General features: G+C 45.4%; 1 protein-coding gene across 3 annotated transcripts; it reads left to right on the forward strand.

Annotated features, from left to right (window-relative positions):
- Positions 1-7356: 7356 nt before the first annotated feature.
- PICK1 (protein interacting with PRKCA 1) lies at positions 7357-17478 on the forward strand (the record flags this gene model as incomplete). 3 transcript variants are annotated; one of them, XM_083858848.1, is made up of 13 exons in its annotated part: positions 7357-7409; positions 8196-8287; positions 8863-8974; positions 9442-9570; positions 9694-9760; positions 11028-11117; positions 11533-11586; positions 11686-11748; positions 12092-12225; positions 12988-13080; positions 14285-14335; positions 15579-15723; positions 15977-17474. In XM_083858848.1, 12 exons carry the CDS (start codon positions 8247-8249, stop codon positions 16216-16218), a joined length of 1221 nt encoding a protein of 406 aa, XP_083714974.1. In that variant the 3' UTR covers positions 16219-17474. The 3 variants fall into 3 exon arrangements, with proteins under 3 accessions (XP_083714974.1, XP_083714975.1, XP_083714976.1); XM_083858849.1 differs by lacking the exon at positions 7357-7409 and adding an exon at positions 7610-7845 and having other exon boundaries at positions 15977-17475; XM_083858850.1 differs by lacking the exon at positions 7357-7409 and having other exon boundaries at positions 8247-8287; positions 15977-17478.
- Between the last annotated feature and the right edge of the window lie 362 nt (positions 17479-17840).

Below are 17840 nucleotides of genomic sequence, written 5' to 3' on the forward strand. Positions count from 1 at the left end.
CCACATCCCACACACACACATTCAAAGCTATGGATGTAAGGCGTTATGCAGAGAATTTTTACTCCTGCAGAGAAGGGGAATGGATTATAGATAAAAAGGGCCATTATATTCCCATATTAGAAGGACTTCTTGTCTGGTGGCTTTTAACCAAGCTGGTTAAAACATCATGAAAATGATGCAGTTTTTATATTCATATATCTCTGCCTACAATAATTTTTTGCTTAGTTAACCATACTGTTTTGAAGCAGCATGTAGGGCAGCTTTCACTGGAAAGCCTCAAACTCATCCAATATGTAACAACAAAGGAATATATAATCATCCTTTTTCCTGCCTCCTGGCTTGATAGCATCTAAATATTCATTCATCCAACAAAGACACAGAGATTCTTTCTGCAACCTCAGCTGTACTCCACTGCTCCCACAGTAGTTCTATCGTAGAGGGTCCTCGCCAGGACACTGATCATCTCCATCACAAAAGACAGCCAAAGCACCCTGAGATGAAGAATTTTGCCCTTGTCAAAAAAGCAAGTCCCTGGAAGATCCAGAAACTCACTAATTCAAATGGTGTGCATCTAACCTGCAAATTTAAACCTCCTCACAAAGCAGTGCCCCTGATGAAGCAATGCATTGCTGGATACTCTTGGAATTCTCCACAAAACAATGGTGAAAGTTTAAGGGAAAAGCTTTGCTTCTCCCTGCTTCAATTCTCCTTCACATGACTAGATGCCACACTCCTGATGCCAAGACTACTGTAATCAAAGGCATTAAACTGTCTAGAGAGCCCTATCAGGGTCATCTTTGCACCCTGTGGAGACCAAGAGGTCAGCTCTTGGAGTCCCTTTGGAAAAAAGAATCTACCACCATCTCTTTCACAAATGAGAAGCCCAAGGATGGATTATGGATTCTTACTTAGATAATTTTGGATGAATAAAGAAAAGAGAGGAGGGATAGCTGGATGCCTAAATAAAGCCAATGAGATCACATGTTTTGCCTTTTTATCTGCTTTTCTCTTTCTGCTTTTGGACAACAAAGCTTCCTTTGATACAGAAGAAGAGGGGGGGTAGGGACAGTGGGGAGAGGGGGTGCCAGAGTCACCCCAATGGCCCCCGGTCACTTCTCCATGCTCCTTAATGTGATGTTCCCACTGACAGAGACAGACAAAAACAGTGATCTCATGATTCCAGAAATTATTCATGCAAAAAACCCTGGGAGATCAGGGGTGAAGGGAACAGGAAAGAGTGATAAAGGATGAGTGAGGAAAAGCAAGAATGGGAGAGGAAACAGTAGGAGTGATAGGGAGAGTGAACATGGGAAGCAGGACCTTGTGAGACAACTGTGAATGGAGGTAGAAACTGAAGGTCAGACTCCAAAAGAGGATGTGTAACAGTGATAGTAGAGAAAATGAGAAGAAAGAGGAGTCTTGAGACCAAGGGTAATAGGACTGGTGGAAGAAGACTGTGTGTGAGATGTGACACCGTATGGCAGGACTTGAGGGCAGGGCCAAGGATATGAGTTGACTGAGTTGTCTATATGTGGGAAAAGGGAGGCTGAGCTCAGAGACAGCATGATGGCAAGAGGAACAAGGGCTTGGTATGAGAATGAGAAAGGAGGCAGAATTAGAACCAGAAGAGTTAAGACTTGCTGAAACTTGCTTCTTCTGCATATTGCTACACGAAACCAAATCTGCCAAGAGAATAAAACTGGTCTCTCTCAATCCCAAACCCAACAGATGCCAGACAGCTTTATTACCTGAGGCATTCAGCCATGTCCAAAGGAGGCAGTGGTTAAGCAGTGGGGCTGAAAATAGTCAGCCTGGTTTGCACTATCATTGGGCTGATCTTGCTGAAGGACAACTTCACTCCTGCACAGAGGAGCACTATCTGTGCATTACACCTCACCTGCCAGCAGCCATTCCATTTGGCCTTCTTCCTTTCCTTCCCTCATATGCTTTCATTAGTCCTTCCTTTCTCCCCTCCCTCCATCTTTCCTTGCCACCTTGGAACAGGGAGACAAGAGATCATCACAGCTGGCAGGAGAAATCCCTTCTTCTCCATTCTCCCAGGGGACCTGCCACCCCCCCACCAACTAACCAGTGAAACTGCCATGGCACAGCAGGAGACTTTTTAGCCCACAGAGCTCCTGATGGAACTGGGACAAATAGTGGGATGAAAGGCTGGGGAAACAACTAAAAGAAAAAGTGTCTCTCACAACAAGCTGCCATCTCCATGTCTCAGAGATCACCCCAACACTGGCCTGTCTCAGGGTCTCATCACATTTCCCCCCTCCTCTGTCTGCTCTGTGGCAGCTAATCAGTGACCCACTGACAGTCTCTGTCCATCACTCGTCTCTGCACGCAATGGGGTAATTAAACCCTGACCCTGGGCTCCTTTTATCCATTTCCTCTGCACAGTCACTCCCCGAAATGGCAGAGGGGAGGGCCTGCTGTGGAGGCTTCTGCATCAGTCTCCCGCTCTAATGAAGATGTGAAGCACAGGAAGGACTCATTGAGAAGAAAGATGCTGAGGAGGCAGCCAAAGTGGTATTGAGTGGTACAAGGCTTCCTACATGATTCTGCTGAGCTCTGCTGACGTACCTCCACCAGGCAAGATTTTGTACACCTTCAATTCCTTATCATCATGGCCACAGGCTGTCCAGCATCCTTCCCCGCCCAACATATGTACAGAAAACCCACCACTCTGCACCTCTTCAGGGCAGTGCCAGGTGTGGTGCCCAGCTCAGATCAAGAAAAAAAAAAAGGCTTTCCAAAAGTCTCAATATATCCAGCCCTGGGCTTGCATACCCACAAGATCAACTGAAAATTTCTGCCCTCCCTGATGTGAACTCATTGCCTCCACCTGGACTAAGCCCAATGCCTCAGGCCTGACACAGGACTTCCCTTATTAAACATCTATAGAAGGGCAGAGGGAGGTCTCAGTGAACGCAGGAGCTGGCTGGGACAAGGTGATGTTTGCTCTCATTTGCATAGAAGGACAATGGAGGATACATGCGGTGACGGACAGGAGTCACAAAATGCCAGGAAGTGTTGGAAGTGTTTTTTGTTTGTTTGTTTGGTTGTTTGTTTGTTTTGTTTGTTTGTTTTGTTTGTGGTTTTTTGTTTTGTTTTGTTTTGTTTTTTAAAACTTTTTTTCTCTTTCTGCTTTCTGGCACTCTGCAAAATTTATTACACAGATTGATAAACAGCCAGAAATGGTCCTGAGCAATCCAGACTCTGCTTCCTCCTCCTTACCCTGAGTGGGGAAGCTGCCTCCCTCCCACGCATGAGCAAGAAGGGCTGGGGCCACCCGGGGAAGGGCATGATGAGTAAAGCAGTGCCCCCAAACAATTAAGCACTGTCCCAGGCACTGCACACCCTTGTCCTGGGAACAAAAGAGTCACACACAAGAGACCTGACTGTGAAGCCTCCATCCACTTTCATCACTGACCCCCAAGGCAGTCAGGGCACAAGGTCAGCCCACTTAAACTCCAAACTTGGCCAGAAATAGAGCTGGGAAGTGGGCAAGGGTGGTCAACTGCAGGGGTCCCCAACCACTTGAGGGGTTCTTTGACTAAGCCATTTCATTTCATCAAAGACACATTTTTTTTCTGGAAGGAAAATGGAGAGCAGTGGGTGTGAAAGGAGTAAGGGGGAGGCAGGGTGTTCACCATGAATTATGACCACTCTCAACAACAGTCTTTTACATCGCAGAGGTGAGGAGAGGATGGGGTAATTGGGCATGTTAGACCCATGCATAATGAGGGCAAGTCTCTGCCTGTTTCCCACCCCTCATTCTGCTACTGCTCATGAGATGTGGTTCCACATATGCCCTGTCACTATTCTACTGTGGACCTCAACATCCCAAGGCCTCGTCCCAAGGACCACAAGCTTTGACAGCACTTCGCCAGACCAGTAGTGCCTCTGGGCTGTGCAATAGTGTGTAGTCATGCCCCTAGACTGAGAAGGCTGAAAGTTGCCTTACAAATAAAAAATTATCAGCCAAGCCAGACCTCATGCTTTCCGCCTGCAGGGTCTCAGAAAACCCATTAGGCTTTAAGTTGTCTTAAAGATTTTTCAGGTTGCAAATACTAATTTTGCAAGTAAAGCTTTCTTAGAGGTAACTGCTGCACCAGATGCCTCTGAAACCTATCACTTATTTCTTCTCCTGGGAGAAGAAGTCTGTGGGGACAAAGTCCAGGGGCACTGAAACATATTTGATGCATGTGGAAATACAATGCATCTCCCACATTTCCCCCAGCTTCCCTCTGGATAAACCTTGGAGAATCCTAAATGCAGGAAATTTCAGAGGAAGGACAATGAAAACACCCACTGAAAGCAGTTCCCCCTTCCACCCCAACAGGGCCATGTCCCACCTGCCCCATATAGAGGCTGCTGCAAGTGTTTGCAGCACCCAGCAGAAGTGGTGTAAGGACAAGGCAGGCAGGCGGTGCAGTGATGGGCAGGGAGTACAATCCCCACACTTACTGAAAGTTCCCTCAAAAACAGACAATATGGCTCAAGGAACAGCAATCAAGGAGGCTGTTAGTCCAGAGTTAATCGTGTTGACACTGAAAACAGTAGCAGAAAAGCAGCCAGAAACATGAGATTCAGCATAGCCCCAGTATACAGAAATACATCTGAGTGCCAAGAAGCTAACCAGTCATGCAACATGTGATCAGCTAGCAGACTCCTTATTACATGTGATGAAAGACAAGCAGAAGGGAGTTTTGACTCTCAGAGTTAAACTTTTCATGGATTGTGTACGTGGGTATAGAAAAATCTCTGTATGTGCAAACTAAGCTCTCTTGATTGAAGCCATCTTGGTAGACTGTAAGCAGTGAGCTCAATATTCAAGAGAAAGCTGAATTTCAAAATTTTTATACAATTAATTAGACCTATTATTGAAAATGAACAGCTTCCTGGGATTTTTTTAAATGCTGGCTAACCTTACTTTTTTGGATTTTAGGTAACCATTTTCATCAGCAATTCATTATTTTCCCCCTTGAGAGAAGGCAATCAGCTGGATTTCTACTATTGAGACAGATGTGGCTTTAGTGCGCATCCAGATTCATTCTCCATCTCACACAGAGAGAATCCAATCAATCTTGGACACTTTGGGGCAGCTGTGCACAAAAGGCAGGGTTAGTCATCACACATGTACAAAGGCTGATGCTTTGGGGATGTACTGAAGGACATGCACAACATACACACTTCACTGGAGCAGCACAAAATAAGGCTCATCAGACCTATAGGTTTTGGTCTTGTCAGTGACAGCAGGTCTAGTTTTTCACCTCGGACGAGTTCTGCTTATTGTATTTCTTTTGAGTGGCAAGAGATGCCAGCAAAGGAAACATTCATTGTTTGTTCATCTCCCTTGCTGATCTAGTAGCAGAAGTGGACAGCAGGAGTAATGAGGTCCTGCAACTTCTTTTAACCAGTCCAATGCACAAAGCTCTGAGCAATCCCGTTGGGCGGCAGGCAAATGATTCATGTTATGCAGGTGTTCTCTTACGTGTGTGAAAAGCTTCTTTTCCCCCTTTGCAGTAAAATAGGAGAAATATCCACCTTTGCAAACCCGGAATCCAGCCCCTCTCCTGCAGCAGCAGTTCCGGACAGTGACCACACAGTAGCGCTCCACCCTTAGAAATGGAGCCCAGCCGGTGGCCCCGACTGGGTCAAGTCCACGGGCGACAGCGTGGGGCCAGTGCGGGACACGCGGCCCGCGCTGCACGGAGCAGTCCTGCCGGGGCGTGGGACGACAGCGGGCTCGAGTTCTGCCTGTATGACATCTGCTTAACCAGCTCTATTAGCTGTCAGCTTTGGGGAGGGTTCTGTGAGGTGACCTCTTTTTGTGTTGCAGGGTCTCTCTCAGGACCGCAGCATCGTAGAATCTGTCCAGCTAAATTGTCACTGTCTCTAGGGATGGATATTCCACCACCTCTTTGGGCTGATGTAACAGTGCTTACCCACCCTCATAGTAATTTTTATTCCTTTTATTGCACTGTAATTCCATGCTGCAACATGCAACCCCTTTCTCTTGTCTTTAGCTGTGCGAAAACCTTCAGAAGAGTCTGGCTCCGTCTTCTCTGTATCACCTGCAGCCACAGTCAAGCGCTGTTGCACTGCCGAGCCCCAGCAAACTCATCGTGCAGAGATGAAGGTCTGGCTCATCAGTTCTGGCACTTCACTGATGTAAAACTCCTGTCAGTGGCCAGAGTCAGGATGTCAGTCTCTTTTCTTCAGAGAGCTCCCACCTGAAGGACTGCATTTCTCATTCAGCTGCCCCTCATAAATAAATCACATCTTAGACCCAGGACTTCAAAATAATTATTAGCAACACACTCTTGCCCTTGTAGTCCAGCATTGTGGGTGGCTTCAGTCAGTGTTTTGATGTATGCAGAAAAGAGGCTCACAGCACTGCATACCGCAAACATTAACCACTCTCTCAGTCAGCAAGAGAGGTCATTGCCATGGGCCAGTCCTTGTTCCTAGTCACGGAGGAGTTTTCAGTTCAAAGAGTACAATGATGGATATTTTTTTTTTTTTTTTTTTTTTTTTTTTTTTTTTTTTTATCTGCATCACCAAGTTGTGTTGGGCAGCCTGGTAGTTGCTCAGAAGGCAGGAGCAGTTGGAAAAGATGACACATAATGCAACAAGGCGACCACATTTCTTCGGGAAATCAAAGCATTCTCCCAGTGGTGGAGTGGTGGTGCTGTCATGATGGTGGAGTAGTGATGCTGTCATGATGGAGGCAGGAAAATCATTTGCATACCAGTGCAGTGGTTAACTGCCCCCACGCACATCGCAGAGAACTCGTGGAAGCCTGGCGATCCTGCCGCACACACGGCAGTGCAGTGGGTTTGCACACAGCTGTGCTGACTGGCTTCCACATCCGCTGGCATCCGATGCTTCCTCGGGTCACTGCTGGCCTGCCAGCAGTAGGGGTGATTATGCCAACCAGTTTCACGGAATCACTGAATCAATTAGGTTGGAGAAGCCCTCTGAGATCATGGAGTCCAACCTGTGACTGAACACCACCATGTCAATCAGATCACGGCAGAGTGCCTCCCTGGGCAGTCCATTCCAAAGCCCAATCACCCTTTCCGTGAAGAAACTCCTAATGTCCAACCTAAAATCTCCCCTGGTGCAGCTGCAAGGTGTGTCCTCTTGGCCTGTCACTGGTTGCCTGGGAGAAGAGGCCAATGCCCACCTGGCTACACCCTCCTTTCAGGGGGTGGTAGGGAGTGATCAGGTCAGCCCTGAGCCTCCTCTTGTCCCGCCTAACCAAGCGCCGCTCCCTCAGTCCCCGTGGCAACGCGGCGGGCGCGGGGGGGCGGGGCTCGGGCGGGCGCTTCCGGGCGGCGCCGGCGGTGACGTAAAGGACGGAGGCTGACGGCTCCGCGCGGCCGCTTCCGGTGAGCCTGGGGGCTCCTCAGGGACGCCCCCCCGCGGCTGCCCCCGGGACGGTCCCCCCCGGCGGGTTGGGGCAGGGGCTGAACTCGCCCCCTCCCCGGGCGGGCATCGCCCGCAGCCTCTGCCCGGCCCCGCCTCGGGGCCTGCGGCGTGCTGAGCTGGCGGTGAAGTCCTGGTCCCTCAGGGTCGGCGGTGGTGGAGGCGACCACCCTCACGGACCGTGCCTTGGGTGCTGCCGAAGGGTGGGCGGAGCCCAAACGTGCCAGCTAATTAATGTCCGAAATTAGATGGAAACGGGGTTTGTGCGTGGGGAAATAATGAGGCTTTCGTTGGAAAGCTTGAACACGGCCTGCCGAGACAGGTGGTGAACGTCAAAAAGTGACGTGACTTGCTGTGAGGTCAAGAACTTGGAGACGTGAAATGGATGTCGGGGATAAAGCTGAGTATCTTTAGCAGCTGTAGATGGGAAGGATGGAAGATGGGTCGAGCGTAGGAAGAAGCAGCTCCGGGAAGGGACCACGTTTTGTTCTGTGCTTTGAAAATGCTGCAGGTGTGTCAGTGTTGGGGTTGGAACATGGAGCATTCTAGCTCGAGGACTTTGTCCTGTCTCATGAGAGAGAGAATCAGGGACACTTGACTCATTTTTCATCTTTTGATATAAGAGCAGAGACCACAATGTGGCATTCCAAAAGAGAACCAAAGAGATTGATAAGAGTGACGGGTTGGTTCTCTGTGTTTTTCTATTGCGATAATTCGTTTATTTGGTATATTCTGTTGTTTCTTCTCAGGGAGTTCGGAATAAGCAGGTTCAGACAAACAGACTCCACTGAACCAAAACAATGTTTGCAGATTTGGACTATGATATTGAGGAGGATAAGCTGTGAGTACTTCACTTGTCTTTTCCTGGTGTTTCTTAAAATAGAAGTAGGCTTTGCAGCCAAGATCTAATGAGAGTTGATAAATTTACCTGTGCCTGACACTGTGAGCTGAACATCAGATTTCCTGTTCAGTACTGGTTTCTTGCTCCCTGTGGAGACTGGGGATGAGGCATTGCTGTGCTGGTGAGCAAAGGAGAATGTTCGTGTTGCTCTGCAGTGACTGCCCTGCATTTAACATAGAGCACTTGATTTGCATCACATTTGTGTTGTGCAGGTTGTCCTCTCACTCCAACACTAAGTGCAGGTGAAACACTAAAAGTGTGAGAGTGTTTCTTCAGTGCCTAGCAGTGGATGAGGGTGTCTCTTCCACCTCTAATCCTTGCATGCAATCCCAAGAAAAAGATAGCATAGAGGGTCTCCCTGCTGGCCCATGCTGATAGACTCTGTGGCAGAGGTGAAAGAGTGATTTCAGATCTGCAGTCCCAATGATGTTTTCCATTTGTACTGACTCAGATACCAGAGTTGTTTCATAAGCAGGCAGCTCTGCCTATGTTCAGTTATTCCTTTCTCTTTGTAGGGGCATCCCCACTGTACCTGGGACAGTGACCCTGAAGAAGGACTCTCAGAACCTGATTGGGATCAGCATTGGAGGAGGAGCACAGTACTGCCCCTGTCTCTACATTGTCCAGGTGGCCACCTGGGGAGGAAAAATAAGCCATCTTTTTAAAACAGTGTTGTCCTGAGAGGTGGAAAGGGTGGAGAGAGAGTTGTTCATTTTTCTCAAAGTGGGAGATGATATCTCACTTTTTGATTAAAATATTTTATTACTGTAGTACCTAGTAGGTGTGGAAGAATTAAATTAAGACTTCTGGAATTACCCTTTTCCTTGGAGAGCATATTAAAATTCGCAGGGGAACAGTGTGACACTACCAGCATCAGGAAATCCTGTGCTCAAGGGAGCACATCCTAGGGGCAAGACCTTCCTGAGGGAACAAGATGATCAGCCCACCTCTTGGTTTGGAAAGGGGGAAACTGCAGCTTCACCATGGACAAAGTAAAAGTGAATTAAATAGGAGGAATGTAGCTGTTTGGTTTGTGCTCTTTAGCTCTGCATTGACCTTCCTCCTGACTGCAGATTCCCTCTGCTCTGTCTTAGGTGTTTGATAATACTCCAGCAGCCTTAGACGGCACCGTAGCAGCCGGGGATGAAATCACAGGAGTCAACGGGAAATCTGTCAAAGGGAAGACCAAAGTGGAGGTGGCCAAGATGATACAGATGGTAAAGGTGAGAGGTAGGAGGAGGCCTCTGGAGCTTCTGGGTCGTAGTTGGCAGCTTATTGTCCTTGGGTAAAGGGAACCACTGCTGCCTCCTTCCAGTACAGCAGTTTCGGATTTTCTCTATCTGCAGGGAGAAGTTACAATACACTACAACAAACTTCAGGCTGACCCAAAGCAGGGCAAGTCTTTGGATATTGGTAAGACTGGTTTCTTTTTCCCTGGAGTGTTAAAATTATGCAGAAGGGTGAAAGATTGGTCCCAGCTCAAACCAAATTAAATTCCATTTTCTTTCTTGCTCTTAACTCAGTTGTTTTCAAATGGATACTGTCAAAGAGAGGTACAGTTTTTTAAAAAAAATCCTTCACTGACTTTTTGAAATAGGCTTGAAAGTTGAATCAAGACTTAACTATTGTTGCAGGAGGCTTGTTTTTCTGTGTTGTGTTTAGCATGGATTTTGAATCTCAACAGCATAATAATTTGATTAATTTAATACATGTAAGTTATGCTGACCTGTTTTTAGATGTACCCAGAATTGTGTCAATTGAAAGGCATTGGTGGTGATTTCTAAGCTTGGAGAACAGTGATGAAATACCCATCTACCCTGAGTTTTATACAAACATAAATTTTATGGGAGACAGGAGAGCTTTATTGCTAAAACAAAGTGTCTGGTTTTGAACTAAGCCTACAAAGCTGTCTCCTTTATATGGTCTGCCTTTCTCACTTTCAGCAAAATGTATTCATTCTCTTTGCTCTCATTTCTTTTCCTGGCAAATATGGTGCTAATAAATTGACAGGAGATCTGGAAAATCGTGAATAGTGGGATGGATTTCTGGGAAAACAGAAGTGTGAAGAGAATATGGTATTTTCCAGAACACTGTGGCTTCAGCTGAATTCTTGGGATCTGCAGGCAAGACTGCCTGTAAATAAAGGTGACTGAGTCATCTGGTTCCAAGGAGGGCATAGATGTCTCTAGTAAATTGCAGGATATGACCACCAAAGACACAAATTCCATCAAGAGGTGGCAAAAGGTTTTAACTTGATTTCAAAACATAAAAGTAAGGAAAGAGACAACAATGAGCATTAAGTCCTGAGTGTCTTTCAGCCTCATCTCCTGACTTCAGCTGAAGTAATACAGCAGATAACATAAGCAAAGTTTAGTTCCAAATAGGAACTTTTGCATATAGCAAAGTGATTGGTTGAGACAGTCTTCAGAAGAATTTCTAGAGTTCTATTGGTTGATGTGTTTAAGATGTGAGAGCAGAGCAGATAGGCAAGTTAGAATATTTGTTATGCATGGCTGGACAGAGTGCCCTGTTTCTGTGGTATTCTTTCTTCTCGCTGCCTCAAAACTGAGTTAAATGCACTTTATCCAGTGCCTGGAAAACCAGTGAAATGTGCTACTGAGCTTTTCATGGCCATGGAAGTGACCCTGATGGTGGTTTGTAACTTTGTTTTGGCCTTTAGTATTGAAGAAGGTAAAGCACCGGCTGGTAGAGAACATGAGCTCAGGGACAGCAGATGCCCTGGGGTTAAGCCGAGCCATACTTTGCAATGGTAAGTATTGTCCAGGAGGACATTTTCCTAATGGAATGCTTACTTTCCTGTGTTTGCCTACTTTTTATTGCTGCTTGCATGGTCGACATTCTTTTCTTCTGCTCTGCCTTGCTGTTGTGATTGTCTCTGCCCTTCCTGAGTGATATAGCCTGTCCTTGTGGCCACTTAAATGTTATCTCAGGTCAGATTTATTTAAAGCAGGGACCAACTTAGTGAATGCCTATAGGTCATGACTTCACTCTAAAAAATAAGTTTGCAATAATTTTAAAAGCTTCTCATAGTCTATCACAGGACAGGCATTAAGGGATGAGGGAAATTTGAACCAAATATGTGAAATTGGTATTTTTCCACCCAATCATGCCTTAACCATGTCCTGGATATGACTGTTGTAATTCTGATTCTTGCTTCTATTTAGATGGACTAGTGAAGAGATTAGAGGAGCTGGAGAGGACTGCAGAGTTATACAAAGGTAAATTTGGTATTCCATCAGACACCAGATGGGAGAGAACGATGCATTCATTGTATTTCAGTGAAGTGACTTGCGTGTTTTTTCTGGCTTCCATCACAGGCTTGACAGAGCACACCAAGAGTCTTCTCAGGGCTTTCTTTGAGCTATCTCAGACACACAGAGGTAAAGAATCTTGAGCAAAGGGAGCACAAATCTTTGACCTTCAGTTTCAGGAGTTTTTTTCAGTACTTAGATGTGTGATTCCCTCACTCAAAGAAAACTAAGGGTCACAGAAATGAGCTGGGAAGGGCTGCTCTCCTGCATTACCAGTCATGGTACTAACACAGGTCCTGTCCTTCACATGAGACATTGGAGAAATGCCCTGTCAAACTCTGGTCTTTAGGGAATATGTAGCATCATTCCCCAGCTAATTGTAAGGTTATGGGAGGGAGTTCTCATACTGGAGATAAGATTTTTTTCAGGGTTCACCTCTTCATTCATCTGTCTATTTATTCTGCTCATGCAGCATTTGGAGATGTTTTCTCCGTCATTGGTGTACGGGAACCACAACCAGCTGCCAGTGAAGCCTTTGTGAAATTTGCTGATGCCCATCGCAGCATTGAGAAGTTTGGGATCCACCTTCTGAAAACAATTAAGCCAGTAAAGAATTTAACCAAAGGAGTAAAGGGTTTGGAGAAAAGGGGAATCTAGAAAGGCAGAAGCCTGTCTTTAAAGGTGTGGTCTTAAGTGTTCATTCATTGTGGGAAGAAGTATCCTTGTCTGCTTTCCTTCAGGGAATTCTTTTCATAATGAAAAGAACCTGAGAGGTAACATAATGAATATATCAACCTTGTCCCTGTGACTTCTGCACACAGGTATATTCCTCTCCTTTTCTTTTGGGGATGAGGGAGTAGTCTGACCAGTGTGGTACCTGATATTGGTACCCATAACTGAATTTTGTCACTAAAAGAGTTTATATAAGCTGCCCAGGAACAATGTAAGAATTTCAATCAGTGTATTTGAGTGAGTCTCCAGGGGATCTGTGCACTTAGTTTGGCAAAGAGAGAATTTAAGTGTTGATTTGGGCACCACTTTCAGTGCTGTGTTGAATGGACTATGCTGGGTTGTGAAACTTTGAATCAGGGAGAGTTGTTTCCAGGACCGGCTGAAAATAAAACAAGTCAAAAGCAGATTAATCCAGGCTAGAAGTGAGACAAGCATTTCTAGCACCAGAACCACTTGCCAGTGATAGTAATGGAGGCTCTAACCATTCTGAGTCACGATCAAATATTTTCTTTCAAATATGCTGTAGTTCAAAGAAGAGTTAACTTGAGGCAGCCTCATGACCTATGCTGGGTAGAAGGTTGCACTTGTAGTCATGCTTTTTAGTCTTAATTCAGCAGCAGAGTGTTTCCATTGCAGATGCTCACTGATTTGAATACCTATCTGAATAAAGCCATTCCTGACACAAGGCTGACTATCAAAAAATACCTGGATGTCAAGTTTGAGTATTTGGTGAGCTGCTTGTTTGATTTTTTTTCCTAAGTACTGGTTGAAATTAAGTTTCATAGAATCATTCTGAAAGTCACATGTAGCCTATATGATCACATATCCATCCTTCCATAATCCATGAGAGAATGCCCTGTTTTTTCCAGTTCTTTGTTTACTGCCAGATTACTCAGATTCTGACACCTGCTTTTAACCTAAAACTTCTCACTATAAGAAAGATCTTACAGTACCCACATGACTTATTTTCTACATGATCAAAATTATTTCCTGATTTATTTCTGAAGAGGTCCTCTGCAACTTAGGCTCCTGAACTCCTCTAAAGAGCCCCCCAGTCCATATTTTTCAGGTAATTTTGGACACTCTTTCTTTAGCCAAAGTAAACAACTGTCAAGTTGAATTTGCTTAATTTAGACTTTGCCTTTTTTTTCTCCTTCGTTCCACTCAGCCCTTGTCTCCTACCCAAAAAGGGTGAGGTTGCTCAGTGCACCTGTTCTGTAAATGTTGGAATCTATTTCTTTTTACTCATTGAGAGAAATACTTGGAGCTGCAGTATCGTTACGATTCGGAATGGCTTAGTTAATGATATGTAGAACTCTGATTTCTTCGGGGACACTATAGCAAAGTTTATTGAAAGACAGATTCTTTTTACACAGTGTTTCGGTACAGTGAATAGGATTGGTCTTTTAGAGCACCAGCTTTTTGTAAACATCTTTACCAGTAAACAAACACCAGGTTTGTTTTACCAGGAAAACCACCAGGTGTCAGGAGGAGGCTATCTACAGGGATTGTTTTGGGTTCCTCCTCAGGATTTCCCGGGCCAGAATGAGAATATTAGGTGCCCAGCTTTCTCACAGGCTTCAAGCCATTGCCTGGAGCCTAAAATCTATTTTCTGGCCACTCTCAGTTCCCTCACTGCAGCCCTAAGGCAATTGAATATGGCAGAATCTCTTCCTACATAAATCCTTCCTGCAATTAATCTTTTTCTTTCCTTCTTAATTTATTCCTGTCTCATACTTTTCTTGTATTGCCTTTACCCAAAGAGTGGATGAACACACGATTTTTCCCATGTGCTTTCTTCAGAGTCTACACTGAAGGAAGGCTTGGAATGGTACAACCTAAGGGGTATGGGTGATGATGAAGTTGTTTAAAACTTTTAATAGTTCCTTCATGTTTTGCCTTTTTTTTTTTTTTAATCTTTAATTCTGCAAAGTCTTACTGCCTGAAAGTCAAAGAGATGGATGATGAAGAGTACAGCTGCATCGTGAGTATCAGTATAATAGCAAAAGTACTCCTGTGCCTGTCAACACCCGAACTAGTGAATGCATCCTAAGGAATTACATACATTTGTTCTTAATGTATTAGAAATAGCTTAAATGCTACCTGGGAAACACTGCAGCTTGTTTGCTCAGTGGTTGCCTTTCTCAGTGTTTTAAGTACTGTTAAGTTATGTAAGGAGGATTAAGGTGTTATCCTCACAGATTCCATTTGTGTGTTATGTACGGATTATCATTAATTCTGGACTTGTTTCAGAGAAATGGAGGTTTAGCTTCTCTGCAGCAAAATGCATGTGAAACTGCATTTATAGATGAAGGAAATTGATTAAAGGATCTTTCTTAACAATAGGGGGTTTATAGTTTAGCATTTTAGGACTTTAATCCCTAACAGCTCTATTTAAAAATAGCTAAAGGTATCCCATAAATTCCAGTTTCCCTGCATAAAAATAACATATTTTTTAATCCTAAATATCAATCTCAGAGCAGGCATTTGATTTTCTGGAATGCCTAGTTCCCAAGTGCCAGGAAGGAATCAAACTCCTAACACAATCTTTCATTATATGTTTCCTTCTAAATGAGAAGGAAAGAATCCCAGTCTTGTCCAGCAGAGCAACATTTTTGGGTTTTGGCACGTGCAGTGCGTGTTAGTGAGTTGTAGTCTGTAATATAGATTTTTCCGTATGTTGTGATTACAGGTGCAAGGGAAGGTTGCTTCGTTGCTGACAGGCCTAACCCCTTTCCAAACTGTTTTGTGGAACAATGTATAGGTCCCTTCCTGGTGGTTTCCAGCATTGTGTCTGGATTGTTGTAGATACCAGAGGGTTCCCTGTGTACATACAGGGGATTGTAATTCATTATGCAAGCCATACAGGACAAACCTTACAGAGAAGGGCAGAATTTTTGTGTGCTTGATATAAACTTGTTTGTTCTTAATGCCTGTCTTACTAGTCCAGGTAAGAAGCCATGCCACCTCTCCATGCTGAGCTGAAAGGTGCTTGTCCTTTTGTGTTTGCTTAGTAGTGATGTCTTTACCATGATTGGTGTGTGTTTGGCCTTTAAAGTGGTCCCACTGATTGCCAGTTCCTCATGATTCCTGGTTCCTGACAGCAGTTGCCGTGTGCCTGAGAGGTCTGTAATAACCCCAGGTCATTGTGAGTCCACATTGGTAGGCAGACTGTGTGTACAAGCACTGTTGTGGGAGTCTCTAAAATGGCACTGTGTTTATGCCAGGCTCTGGGTGAGCCTCTCTACCGGGTCAGCACTGGGAACTACGAGTACCGCCTCATCCTGCGCTGCCGTCAGGAGGCTCGCACGCGCTTTGCCAAGATGAGGAAGGACGTGCTAGAGAAAATAGAGCTTCTAGACCAGAAACATGGTGAGTGTCACTACTGAGTTCAGCAGACATGGCTTTGGCCTTTGTGTTCCTCCTTTGTCTCAGCTCAGAAGACTCAGTTCTTCTTTGCTGAAGAACTCCTTTGTGGCTGTAAGGGATTAAAGCGGGGGGGGCAAAAGGGATTAATATGTAGGAAATGGTCTCTAACACTGGTAAGGGAGGGTTGATCACAGCCTTCACACTGTTTGGGAAGGGAGTTTCCACACATTTTTCCCCCAACGTGTCTCCACTACAGTGCAGGACATCGTGTTCCAGCTCCAGCGTTTTGTCTCCACAATGTCCAAGTACTACGACGACTGCTATGCTGTGCTCCGGGATGCAGATGTCTTTCCCATCGAAGTGGACCTTGCCCGCACCACTCTCAGCTATGGGCAGAAGGACACATACACAGATGGGGCAGAAGAAGAAGGAGAAAGCGAGAGAGAGGGTAGCGGGAGGGAGGATGCAAATGGAGAAAAGCTCATTGATGATGCCTGAGTGTGTCAGCATGGCCAGAGGGAGGACTTTGCAGACTTATGAGAACATGTATTCCAAGTAGCCATTCATCCTCTGTGATTTCTCTGTGGGTCCAGCCTGGATTCCTCCTCTGCTTTGGGTAGGGTAGCTGGTTGGATTGGGACCAACCTCTGCTTTCCTCTCTTTTCCTTTGCTTGTTTGCCTGGATATTCTTTTTACCCCTGGAGACTTCTGCTACCCAACCTGGGTACTGCAGTGTGGGGAGGAAAAGCCACTCTCACACTGCCATGTGCCTCTATGCAGGCAGGACTCTGCTGAGCACATGGGCAGCACTGCTCCCCTCTGGCACATGGAAGCTAGTTAAGGGTTTGGAAGTGATTACAAATGGTGAGAACAGCCCCCTTCTGTCCTCCCCTTGTGCCATGGGGAAGTGCTTGCTGTCTTTAAACTCTTTCTGAGGATCCACCTTAGGACCGTGGTGGAAATATCTCACCTTTAAACTAGAAAGGAGACACAAAGCCTTGTGGAGAGAGGAAGATATGCTTTGGGATTTTTTTAGTGTAAAGACTGACTAGCGTGCTTTCCTCTTTGCACAACTATTTTGTGCTGCCTCTGGTCCAGCCAGCAGCAGTAGCCATCTTCCCATTCCCTCACACAAGGGAAGGGGGAAAAGGAAAGCTGAGGTAAGTGAGACTGCTTCTTTCCTCCTTCCTTTTCTCTTCCCCTCCCTCCATCCCTGTGGGCCAATCCCAGATGCAGATGGCACTTTCTCTGTTACTGGGCAGCACAGCTGCCAGGAGTGGTGTGCTTCTTGGGGCAGGGGTTTTGACTTCTCTGTCATTTCATTCTAGTGGTCATGGGAGAAGTTATTTAAGGGCATTAATTTATGATGAAGTTTTTTGTTTGTTTGTTTGTTTGTTTGTTTGTTTGTTTGTTTTAAATTTGTGTTTCTCTTTTTTTTGGATCTTCTTCATCTCTGTGGGTGCCTGGAAAAAAGCCATCCATGGTCAAGCTGCTCTAGAGAATTTAAACATTGATGTAGTGACTATTGTCTAATAAAGAAATATGTGATATTTCATTTCATGTCCTTCATGCCTTTCCTATAAGAGATTTGTTTGCTTATCTTCCATTGGTTTTAATCTTAAATTATAATGTTGGGAAGATGGGTGTCATGTGCTGGCCATTTTTTTCTTCTCATACTGGTGCATAATCTCAATAGCAAGCTGTGATGGTCAGTGCAGTGCAGATTTCCACAGGAAGAGGGTTATAAATGCTGTAGCAAGGCCAGTCCTCCGGTCATACCAGCTTCTTTGCATTTTAGCTTCCCAGGGGAACACCAGCCTTTTAAAGGCCACCAGGTGCTGCAGTCCTGCCAAGGTGGCATTTCTGTGCCACTCCAGGGCTGGCTTCTCCACACAGCTCAGCTGTTGCATTACAAGCTTCAGCTAATGTTTGAGTTTCTGATCCTCTTTCAGGTTGTTTGTTGTGCCAAAACACGGAGAAGTTGAGAGGAACTGAAAATGCTTCAGTGGAGTCTGCTTGAAAGCCATTGAGGCAAAGTGTAAGGCAGCATAGCTGGGTTTTTTAGGAAGAGGTCTGGGAATCTTGCAGCACTGTCTGTAGTGAGATCTCGTATCCTAAGG

The sequence above is a fragment of the Zosterops lateralis genome (genome assembly GCF_965231275.1).
Source record: "Zosterops lateralis genome assembly, chromosome: 4".
In the NCBI taxonomy this organism is placed as follows: domain Eukaryota; kingdom Metazoa; phylum Chordata; class Aves; order Passeriformes; family Zosteropidae; genus Zosterops; species Zosterops lateralis.